Here is a 12,072-nt window from a genome sequence, read left to right as displayed (position 1 = left end):
TATTGTCATACGTCAAGTGAATTTCAACCTTAATGCATTTTTAAATTCACAGGGAAAAACTGCAGGGTAGAGGAAGCTACGAATTCTTTTGCTTGAATATGGGTTTGGGGAAGGGGTGTTGTTGTTCCTGTCTTTGGTAACTATATTAGTAGGGACCCTGACACCGTGGTGTGTTCTGGGCTGCAGGCGAGGCCAGCAGCCATCATCACTGCAGAAATAATTACTGTAAGTGATAAGTAGAACCAGTTACATATCTGGTGATTATTATCTAAGGAAGCAGCCACTGTAGATAAGAGTTGAGTTTAGTTGTTTTGTTTTCTTTCTCTTTTATTTTTTTAAATAAAAATCTGCAGTGTTCCAGTGCTGGCTTGTCAGAGTGCCCATTATTGATGAGCAATTAAAATCCCTTAAAATTTGGCCTAAATCCATCATGTTTGCAGAACCAGAGGTCTAAAGGTTGAGCAGTGTTCCAATTAAATCTGTTTTCCAGTGAGGAGGTACAAAATTAATTATTCTGCCATCTGAAAAAAAAAAAAAAAATCAAAAACCTAGCACTCACCAAACCCGGCATACCTTTCTCTTTTAAGTGGATAAAATTGTGGTATAGTAAGATAGTATCCAAAAGGTAATGTATAAACCGTGTTATGTTCACAGCACCTACCCTAAGCTTTGGAATGAAAGGTTTCTAGAATGTGAATGAGCATTCAGAGCCAAGATAATTAATTTATTAGGGCTTCTGATGGGCTGATGAACTGGAGAGCAATCTGATTCGTATGCAGTCTTGATGTGCTGGTTTGTATCCCTTTGTGTTTGATATAGAATTGGGTACAAAAAAGGTGCTGAGGAAAAAATTAAACATTAAGTATTAAGGTTCATTTTTCAAATACATTTTTTTAGCATTTGTGATAAGCATGTGACCTGCATAGCTAAGGGCAGAAAAACAAGGTACTGTAGGGTAAATTGGCTGCATATCTGCTAGTCTGTACAGACTGTCCTTGTTGTGCCCTTACAAAGCAGCAACTGAAAGCAAGTGATTAATGGGAGGTAAGAAAACATTCCAATAACTTCACAGGATGTGTTTGAGGCACTTGCTGTGGGGAAACTGGGGCTTTGTAAGTTCATATTTTTCCTTATCAGTAGTGACTTGGCCATCCATACCCAGAACAAATGGTAGAATATATGTCATCATGAGACTTTACTTTCCTTGATGCTCTATAAAGCTGTTTTATGAGAGCATTTACTTCTTTCATAAAAGGTAAAATGTTGTATTCCCTATTGGTATTTGTTTCTCTCTCGCTGTCTGTTGTTTGCCAATGTCCAACTGCATCTTGAAGTACCTGGTGAGAACTTTTGCTCTTGCCTAAAGCACACACATTAGGCTCAGCACTGAGAGCTTGAGCCAAGCTCAATCCTCTCAGTGTGTGTTTGGATCACTCTGGTGGCCCATATCCTTGTGTATTCCATTGTCACTGTGTCACAAGCTGTGGAATGGGCATCTCAGACTGTAGAAGATACCAGAATGATTACTTCTGGAAACATAAAACTGGTAAAGAAGGACAAGTAAATTGAGAGGAAACTGAATTCAAGACCCAAATATGTAGCAGAAGTGAAAAGGATCTCTGGGAGGTGGGGTTGTTGTCATAGGGTTTGTTTTTCAGAAGGTGTGGAACAAGAAGATGAAGTGTTGTAGTTAAAATAGTTTATTTGGTTTCTGTAATCAAGTTCTCTGCAATTTTTTTTTCTCAAGTTTGCGCTCACTTGAACATGGCATGAGATTTTTCTTGTGTGTATTTTTCCCTGCAGTTTTAAAGACCATTTTGCATGGAACAAGGTAACATCTTGCATCCATAACATCTTAAGTGGGCAAAGATGGATTGAACACTATGGAGAGATCATAATAAAAAATCTTAACGATGACACTTGCCTCTGCAAACTGACTTTCATAAAGGTAACCACAACAGTAACCACAGCAATGTGGGCACCGCCTTTTCTAACAGGCACAGGAGTGGGGGGATGCTCTCTGCTGAAGCTCAGTACTTCTGCTCAGAGGCTGTAATTACCTGTGATTCCTTGAAAACTTTAACTCTGAAGGAACTTCCCCTCACTAGGCAGAGCCAGACAAGAAAGAGAAGCACAGCTTTCTTGGGTGATTCCACTGGAAATGGAGGAAGTAAGAGGAAAGAAGTATAATGGAAAGCCTACTCTGGGTTTGATGAGAGACATAGGCACAAGGTGTCTACTGAGAGTGTTTTACCACATGCCTCCTGCTAACCCTCTGGCACACGCTGTGGTTGCATTCATGCAGCAGCTGTAGGACCAATGCTTATGCAGGGTGCCTCTCCTGATGCTCTTTTCTAGCCCTTTGCAGCTACTCAGAGGAGTTTAAATGAGAGGTTGTGGTGTTACTCAAAGCTTTTGCTTCAGTACAAGTACAGTATATATGACTTCTTCAGGAACTGTCCTTATAACTGAAATTAAATTTAGTTCTTGGCAATAGGTGCCTTCTTAGTAAGGGAAAATCAATGGAAAAAAGCCAAAATTTCTAATCTGAGAAACAGTTTTGCAAATCATCTTAGGAGGCTTACCTTAACCTGTATTTTCTGTATCTGATTAATGGAGAAATGCTCTGCTTTACATAGAACAGACCATATAGGTACAAGGGAAGTACTTCAGTGTACCTATGCAGCATGGCATGCTCACCAGCAAGTTTTTTTTTTTTAATTTGTTTTCTTGAGTACTTCATGCTTTCTGAGAAGCATTAGGGTGATTTTTTTTGTCCAAATACTTTGAATACTTGAAAGTAATTTAATGTATTTTTAGAGCTGCAATGGATGTTTAAAGTTCAAATTTTAAAGCTTGAGAGCCTGCAAATCTAACACCTTTGATACTGTAAATTGTTTAAAGTGGAGACTAACATAGGAGTTCCTTTTCTTCTTTTTCTGAAAATTTGGGAGAGATGTAGATAACCAAGTCAGGACTCAGTGTCAGCTGTCTTTGGGCAAAATTCAAGGTCAGCTGCACTTCACCTTGTACTGCCCCTAAAAAAAGGCAAACAAAATAAATACAATTCTGAACATTAGTATTTTAATAAACTAACATACTAATGAGTTAGTATTTTAATGGTACTAACAGCAGTTGTTTGCACATGATATTTCAATGCACACCTAACTAAACAGTTTTCATTTCAGAAAACTGCTCTACAGCCTGGTGCTACTGGCATGGAAAATGGTCTGCACTTGAACTCTTATGCATCTTTTTTCCTCTTGTCCCTTTTAATTCTAGGCAAAGTATTGGAATCCAAATGCACACGAGATTGAAGGCAGTGTCATGGATAAATCTGGGAAAGTTGTGCATCGACTCTTTGGGAAGTGGCATGAAAGTTTATACTGTGGGACAACCTCATCTTCAAACTGCATATGGAGAGCAAGTTAGTGATCAGAATGGCTCATGTACACAAACTGAGATCTGCTTGAGTATAAGCTTACTGTTTCAATCTCTTTACTAGGTCCCAATTTCGTGTTATTTCTCTGTAGAATATTAGATTTTTGTCAAGCATCTAAAAGCTACATCAGAAGAACATATCATTTAAATAACATGAGAACTTAATCCTATGGCCTCCTGCATTTTCTCCATTCCTCCCTCATTTTCATATTTGGGCACGAAGTGGGTATTGAGGACTCTAGCGGGAAGGGAAAAAAAGAAACAAACCCCTCTACTGCTTGTGCAGAGGAGTGTTGTTTATTTCATGTGTTAAGCACTGGAGGATAGCCCAAAAACTCAGTTCTGTAATGACAGCCATAGCTGAATTTCTCCCAAGCTTGTGGGGTTTTGTCTACTGTGGTTTGAAAAAACACTCTGATAATAGCATGGCCTTCATCACAGTTGTGCTGTGATTCAGCTGAAAGAACAGAAATCTATCTTGTTGCAGTGCAATTATCAAGGGGGATGTTCTCTTTTGTCACGTTATTAAAAACCTCTTGTTCCCCCAGAACTGACATCGTGGATCAGGGATAAACAAATGACTGAAGGGAGCTTGAAATGTTCCTTCTCAAGATAATAGCATTTAACTGGAATTCTGAATGTACTCTTTTCTTCTCTAGACCCAATGCCTAAAGATTATGAACAGTGGTATGGATTTACTCAATTTGCACTGGAGTTAAATGAACTGGACCCGCAAACTAGGTCGTTACTCCCACCCACTGATACACGTTTTAGGCCAGACCAAAGGTAAGAAGCTTTAACTCTAAAATATTTTCCTTAAATAATTCTTAATCTTCTGTACACTCACTTTACCCTGAACTCAGACTATTTTGTGTAGAGACCTGCAGTGTGTTTCTATTTTTACATTAATATGCATCTGAAACAGACATTTTATTCACTTATGAAGAGATGGTTTAGTCATTATGGAAGTGTGTCCTAAAATTGGCTCTTGGATGCTTCTAGATAACTGCCTTTCCAAGGATGTTGAAACTTCAGTACTTCAGGTACTGGATGTTGAGCATACACTATTTGAATAACCAAAAACTGAGACACTTGAAACTTCTTTCTGCGGTGAAATTTTTACTTTTGCAAATTTCCACATAGAAGAATCTAATATAACTGTGACTCTGACCTTGTTACAAGAGTTAGTTTTCCTTAGGTGCGTTTTCATAGTGCAGTTGTCTGCAGAGGTAGCTGTTTACCTTTCAAACACTGTGAAATACCTGCTGGAAAGATTAGATTCTGAAGCAAAGATGGGGGCAGGAGACCACTTGTCTCATATTGCTGCTGCTGCTGCAGGTTTCTAGAAGAAGGGAATATTGAAGGGGCTGAAATACAAAAGCAGAGGATCGAGCAGCTGCAGAGAGAACGACGGAAGGTGCTAGAAGAAAACAATCTAGAGCATCAGCCTAGATTTTTCAGGTACTAGATAATAATTAGCATATACTATCATTTATTGAAATTCTTATTACAGATCTGATTCTAAATTGCCATTTGATAAGCTCCATGTTTCCTCTATATACTTTGGGTTTGTACTTTGGTGATGTAGAATAATCCAGACTTAGTTAACACTCAGAATTATATATTACTTTTTCATTAGTGCATCCCTGGTTTTGGGGTTTTTTTGCCTTGATGGCAGCTGATATTTAGTCTACATTTGAATTTGCCTCAGTGAATGTAGCATGTTTGATTCTTTGAAACAAGGTGAAGCAGTTGGATTTAGCTTACTTTGCTGAACTTCTGCTGAATTCAGTGGACTTGCCTAGTGTGGAAGTGTGCAGAGTTGGAGCCTTTCATTTCCAGGGCTATTTTTGAACATGTTTCCCCTGTTTTATGGGGAGGGAATTATGATTCTGAGGGCACTTTATCTCTTCCTGTTGTAAATCAATTAAACAGGAGACCAGCCATTGAAAGACAAAAATGAATGCTAGCAAGGATGTGGTCTTTTGCCCTCAAGCTTCTCTGTTCTCCTGCAGTGAAAAGAATTGGAGCCAAGATGAATGTTATATGGGCCTATTAACAGATGTGGGATCCTATTTTTTCTGGATATATATATATATATATATATACACACACATACTTCTGAGGAGCACAGAAATGTTTAAAATAGGTGCAAAAAGGGAATGGCTTAGACCACTACATCTCTGACAAGCTGGTGAGCTAACAATTCACATGCCAATCACACCTACTAAAGGAAAGCAGGATAGAAGCAAAGTCTAATACTTTGTGATTGCATATTCACAATGAGAATTGTGAATGAGAATGAGGATTTGAATCCTTACAATGAGGATTTGAAAACTGAGATTTATGCTGTAGATTTAAATGAAGGAATAAAGAATTTAATTATTATATAGCAAAAGTATTAGAGCAGATATGAGTTAATGCATTTGGCTCTTCAATAATGATTTCTCTCTGCCACAAATCACAAGCCTTGATTTACTTAAAAGAATAATTAGCTGTTGTGGCAAGTATGTTGTGCACTAGATTAAAAGCAGGCTAATTCCACGGCTCTTGAGCGAGAGGTAGCCTCTCTTTATGCAATAACCATGGTGAGCTATCTTTGGAAAGGTAAAAGCAAAGTTTTCCCTCAAAGCTTTGAGACCATGAAATAAACCTGGGCTGTAGTTTTAAATACCGTGCACTGATATAGGACATTGAAATATGAAATGATCTCAGCTGAACATTAGTGCACACATGCCTATTCAACTCTCCAAGCTGTACTGCCTTGTTTGCAGGCTGTAATGAGCTGCACTGTTCCTGGTTCATGGGCTGGATTTGGTATCTCTGCATGGTGCTACACTGCATTACACAGCATATGGGTAATAAATATAAGCTTACATTTGTTTAATCTTTGATAGGAAATCCAGCGATGACTCCTGGGTGAGCAATGGAACCTACATGGACCTTAGAAAAGATCCTGGTTTTTCCAAACTGGACAATCCTGTCCTCTGGTGAAAGAGGAGCTAAGTGAAGATATTCTGTGCTGTATTATTTGATCTGATTTGAAAGACATATATATGAAATATAACCATATATCTATATCTATATATACACACATATATATACACACACACATACAGGATATGTGTGGGGTTGTGTGTATGTGTGTCAATGTGCACATCTCCAGAGCTGTGCTTAATTAAAATCTGATAATTCATTTGTTTCCTTTAGTCAACTATTGCAGTGATTGTTTGAATGTATAAATATCCTAACTTCTTTTTATAAAATATTTAATAAATAGTACTGAATGTTAACTGCTTGATGGAAAAGAGAGGAGCTTTTACACTACTTCTTCAATGTGTAATAATGTCAGTTCTGAGTTAAATTATGCCTTACTGAATTGCTTTGGAGACAGTAGCATCAGCATCTCCTAGCTGTGCTGGGGAGTCAGAGTGCAAGCCTTAGTAACTCAAACTGTAGGTAGGCTTCCACAGTGCAATGAGTAGTTCAGCTGTCTCTGGGCTGGTATAAATTGCTAAAGCAGATTATCAGCTGGTGCTGGAATCTGAGCATGATCTTCTGCTGTGTGTAGGAAAGATTTAAGTAAGATTTTGTTTCTGTTAGCTTTCTTCTTAGCATTATGGAAGAGGTAGTTCTGAGCTTACATTGGTGGTTCTACTGCCTTATACATAAACTGTACCGGGTTAAATGTAGTGCTAGAAAGTCAGGAATCGCCAAAATTTCCACTGGGAAAAATTTTCACTTCAAATTTATAGCCCCCAACAGGGCAAGAGGAGGAGATAATTTGTATATACTGCTTGAACACTGACTAGATGAAGAAGCTCTCTCTCTCTCTCTCTTTTTCCAGTAAGTGAAATCTATACAGAGCACGAAATCCTGTGCTTCCATAGCTTCATGTGTTTTTATTAACCTAAAAATTGCAACAGTAAGACTTTTTAAAAAGTAAGCAAACTGATTGTTTTAAGCTAGAAATTTTTTCCTAGTATTTTGATATTTTCTACCTCTTAAGAAATAAATAACATATTTAAGATCTTATATTTAAAAAATTACCATCTGCCTTATGGAGAAGTGTACGGAGTCTTTGATCTTTTTCTGTTTGTTTGTTGTGTTCAGATAAATATTTAAATGTCTTGCACTAAATCAGTTTCATCCCTTTCCTGTAATTTTATACGTGTGGCTCAGTTTGTGAAGCTACTAAACCATAGGTCAGAAATTTAGCAGGAAACAAATGTAGCAGAAGCCTCGCTCTTGAATGAAGATTATAGAGATGGGCAGTATTTTTGTTTTTTTCTATCAGATCATGAAGTCATTAACAGAATAATTTGCATTCCCATCTATCTGCAATCCAAGCCTGATCCATGATTCTTCAAACCTGCTCTATGTGTCTGCAACTCTCTGGCAGCAATGCAGTTTTCCATGTGATAGATCTGTGTCCTGTCAGCACCCCCTTTTCTTTTCTTTACATTCCACCATAAAGACACAAAAGAAACCCAAATTATGGCATATTAAATTGGCTTATGACTGGAATAATTGAACATGGCATGGATAAAGTAGACTCCTAGGAGGACAGACTAGTAGCTTAAGAAAGGTTGCGCTTTACTGCAATTGTGCTGCATTGTTCTAGAGAAAAACTATTAAAAATGGATCCATGTATTATATATAACATGAAGGAAATACTATGAAGGTTTTTAATTTTAAACAAAATCTGTGATGTCAGATTAGATGTATATTTAAATTTTGCTTTCTGTTACTTTGAAGCCTCATTGTCTTAGAGGCAGATGAATGTTTTTTCACCATTTTCCATTTTTCCCAGGTTCTCTGCCTCACCATCATTTCTGAAATTTATTACCAAAGAAGTTAGCATAATTATTTCTAATTAATATGTCTTTGAAAAACTTGACTACCATGCCAGCATCTTGCAACAAGGCAAGGTTCACATTTACATGAAGACAAAATATGGGCTTTGATTCCAAAGGAAATCTTAACCTTTGGGGGCTGTTTGGCTTTTCAAGGAAAATGAGGTTCTTGTCATGATGTGTTCCCTTCCTGTGTTTTATCCTTGTATTAACTGTCAAAACGTGGCACAGAAATGACTTGGTAATTGTAATTATCCTTGCTGTTGGTAATTACAATTTATTCTAAAAATAAGGTTCATTTAAAAACAAAAGAGGGTAGAGGAAGTTTTAAAAAAGCTTTTAAGAAAAGAAGCAAAATTTGTGGAGGCTGCATTAAGCTTGCTCATTGTCATATTTGGCAGCTACTGTGATACTGTCTGGTTTGATTGCTGGGTTTGTATATTCTGTGTGTGGAGGGGATTCCCCCATACAGGTATTAAACAAAACAAACCTCATATGGGGTATTTGAGTCATGATTTTTGAGAAATTAGACTGGCAGTGCCAAGTCTGATTTCCCAAAAACTCTAAATTGTCTGAAATACATGGGATTAATGACAGGAAGCATTGGGCTGAGCAGTGCCTTATATAAAATTTTCTTCATCAAAATTTCCTTGTCAAGAAAGTAAATTCCAGAATTTTAGTATTGTCTCCAGAAAAATGCCTGAGAATAATCCAGGGCATTTCTTAAATGCATGAAGCAAAATCTTTGAACAAGCAATTGCTCCTTTTGTAAATCTCTAATACATGCCTCCAAACACAATGTAACCAGTTGTGAATGATCCTCTGACCCCACATTTCCAACTGCAGTATAGTTTCCCTGCTTACTTTTGTATGAAACTATTTGGTTTAGTTGTTAAACTTCTGTTAACTGTATATTAAGAAGTGGAAGAAAATTGTCTCGATGTTAGTTCTGTGTATTTCTGCATGTAAATATATTCAACATTCACAAACCTTAATATATTCTATAAAGTTATTCTTGGTAAAATATGAAATTTTGGTAATTTTCTTCCCCAAAACTTAAGCTGTGTTAATGGGTACAAAATTTATATTAGCTTTCTGCAACTCTACTTAGACAACTGTTATTTTTAACAGCTGACACTGAGAGACTTTTTATCCACTGTTTCTACTGTGAATAGTAAAATGAGTGTATCAGGCAACTTAACTGCTTCCTTTCATACACAGCTGTGATACCCAAGGTGTTTAGCTCAATGGGTCGGTCTTAAAATGTCCTGATGACCATTGCCAGCAGTCTTATTTCATGACTTAATATGATTTTGGAGGCCAGTTTGAGAAGCAGTCGTCTAGCTCTGCCTTTCTTTATGTGTCTCTTTACAAAGGAAAACCCTCACTTTAAACTTCTGCCAAGGTGATGGAGCAGCTCAGGCCTTTGGGTGTTGAAACCCTGCTTCAGTTTTCAAGTTGCAAAGCATAGTAAGAAAAAGAAATCCAGGGAAATATTGTACATAGGAACAGAAACCCACAGCTCTACTTTCAGATTTGCATGCTTGACGCTTAGTTTCTGATGTAAATTTGGGATTATGAAACAGTATCATTTGCTAAGGAAGCGACTCTGGGTAGTGTAAAGTGCCCTTTAGACCAAGGGGAACTAGAATGCACCATTAATCACTGCATTCCTTTATGGGTCTCTGTTATCTGAGATATGCTTGATGTGATAGTTTGCCAGCACTGATCTACTTCTTTTAAAGGCTTTTTGAAATACAGATCCAGCAGTCTGTACTTAGGTTCTTTCTGCAGGGCTCGGAAAGTTTGATGCCTGGAAGGAAGACCAAAACCAACCCAAATTTGGATAAGGAAACATCCTGGAGATCTGCTCTTCCACCAATCAGTTTTCTTTGAAGGACTGGAAATAGGATCACTGCTTTATTTTAAAACCTGGCCCCTGAAGAATGTAATAGTTGTGAACACAGTCACCTCATTATCTGGCAGCTTAGTGTTGAATCCAGAACACTGTACAGAAAGGAACACCAATTCATGGGGCCAGAACTAGGGCCCAACCAGGGACAGCTTTCATGTTGTACAGAGGGCCAGTGCTGGTCTCAAAACAAACAAACAACCCCCCCAAAAAACCCCAACCTAACAAAGACCTCAGCTCTTTCCATGCCCCCCACTTTCCCTCAACTGTTTGCAGTCCTGTTCAGGTTTTCTGCATGGTCCCTTACAGAGTCCCATCTTTCTCTTTATTAAAAAAACTTGATGAATAGGAAAACAGTCCATTCTAACAAATGATAAATCATGCCTAGAGGATGTAGTTAAATTCTTTCCCCATAAATATTGTAGCCTCCTTCTGTGGCTTTTCCTTGACTGTGAACAAGACTTTATTGCACTCTGGAGTCAGACCTGGTAAGGGTAGCATGTGGAAATGTGCAGCCAAATCTGCTCAGCAGATCCTAATTACCAATATCCTTGAATCTGCTTTTGTGTAAATCTCTTGTGCTGTCTCTCCAAATGACCAGCTTGGCAGGCAGGAAGTTTTCAGCATATCTTGCTCTGTTCAGTATGGCTTCTTTTTTATGTACAACTCACACAGAGGGGGCAGGCTGAAGAGGAGTACAAAACTTAGCCCACAGTGCATTTTAATAGAGAGAAGGATGACATCCAACTTGTCCACATAACTGAATATGTCTTCCAAGGGCTAGAATGAGATGGCAATATTCAAAGGAGTGACATTAAAATGAAAGGGTTTTTTTGGTTGAGTGAATTATGATTTCATTAATTATGCCTATAATAAATAAAATTCACAGTGTTCACTAACTCATCCTTTCTATTTTCTAGCTGCTGGTGGGTGCAACTTACTCCAGTAGCTGTGAGTTCATAAGAAACTGCACATTATCTGGCTTATCTTTTGATACTTAGTAAATGCTGTAACTTACCACCAAATGTATTTCTGTAGTGCTCAGTTCTTAGATACTGTTCTTGCTGCAGCCTTTTGAAAGCAATAAGAGAAATCTTCCACATAAGTAGTTGCCATATGTTAAGGAATTATTTTAAATGGTTCTTTTTTTAAAATAAAAATTGTCGATTTGGTGTTTTTAATGTGTAAAATGAAACTGTATTAAAGTTTATGAGAATGTTTGGGATGTTGATCCACAAGAGGTGATGACCTCCATTAGCTCCACACCTTGGCCATGGTTGGCATCCCTGAGAATCAGAAAGTCTTTGTGTTAACAGTATTTTGCTTGTTCCAATATTGGAAAAAACATACCATGTGTATGAGGTATTAAATAGGTATGAGGTAAAGCTGCTAAACGCTGAATTTGTTGTTTATTTTGATAGGGCATTAGAGATTTCAGATTGAGGAACAGTATCTTATGTATTAGAATTATTACTGACTTTCAGATATCTGAGGAGTCTTTCTGTAGTCAGGACCATCCCTGTTTTCTGCTTCACTCCAAAATTTTGTAATAATGTTGGAGTACCTTGATGCACAATTTGATTTATTATTTTTGTCTCTGTAACCAGTTTAGTTGGATGTTAATAAATCATACTTGCAAAAGGTCACAGAGCACCCTGACTTTTTCCCAGGGGTTGTAAGCATGTCTTGAAAGGTTGTTAGTGGCAGCTGAAACAAATCTTGCTGCTGTAGTTATCTGTGCTTTTCTACACTTTCTGAAATGGCAAATAGGAAAGAGCTTCCATCTGCTAGAGCCCTTATTTATCACTCTTACAATCTGTCTGGTAGTTGTGCAATATTCCAGTTGTACTGCTGTGTACAGCT

The 12,072-nt window shown here is 37.7% G+C and overlaps 1 protein-coding gene across 7 annotated transcripts in view; it reads left to right on the top strand.

Annotated features, from left to right (window-relative positions):
* Nucleotides 1-11,855, top strand: part of OSBPL3 (oxysterol binding protein like 3) — an 85,895-nt gene extending 74,040 nt beyond the window's left edge. For 6 of the 7 annotated variants that reach the window (XM_085050931.1, XM_085050935.1, XM_085050933.1 and 3 more), the window contains 5 exons: nucleotides 1,804-1,948; nucleotides 3,283-3,427; nucleotides 4,101-4,227; nucleotides 4,780-4,902; nucleotides 6,339-11,855. In XM_085050931.1, coding sequence (XP_084907057.1) covers nucleotides 1,804-1,948; nucleotides 3,283-3,427; nucleotides 4,101-4,227; nucleotides 4,780-4,902; nucleotides 6,339-6,435 — 637 coding nt within the window. In that variant the 3' untranslated portion in view covers nucleotides 6,436-11,855. The remainder of the gene's footprint in view (nucleotides 1-1,803; nucleotides 1,949-3,282; nucleotides 3,428-4,100; nucleotides 4,228-4,779; nucleotides 4,903-6,338) is intronic. The other variant, XM_085050937.1, reaches the window with a different exon arrangement.
* Nucleotides 11,856-12,072: the final 217 nt, after the last annotated feature.

Source organism: Lichenostomus cassidix, chromosome 2 (assembly GCF_008360975.1).
Source record: "Lichenostomus cassidix isolate B80296 chromosome 2, HeHo_3.0, whole genome shotgun sequence".
Lineage (NCBI taxonomy): Eukaryota > Metazoa > Chordata > Aves > Passeriformes > Meliphagidae > Lichenostomus > Lichenostomus cassidix.
The sequence above is the reverse complement of the archived record's forward strand: the minus strand, read 5'-3'. Positions and strand labels throughout refer to the sequence as shown.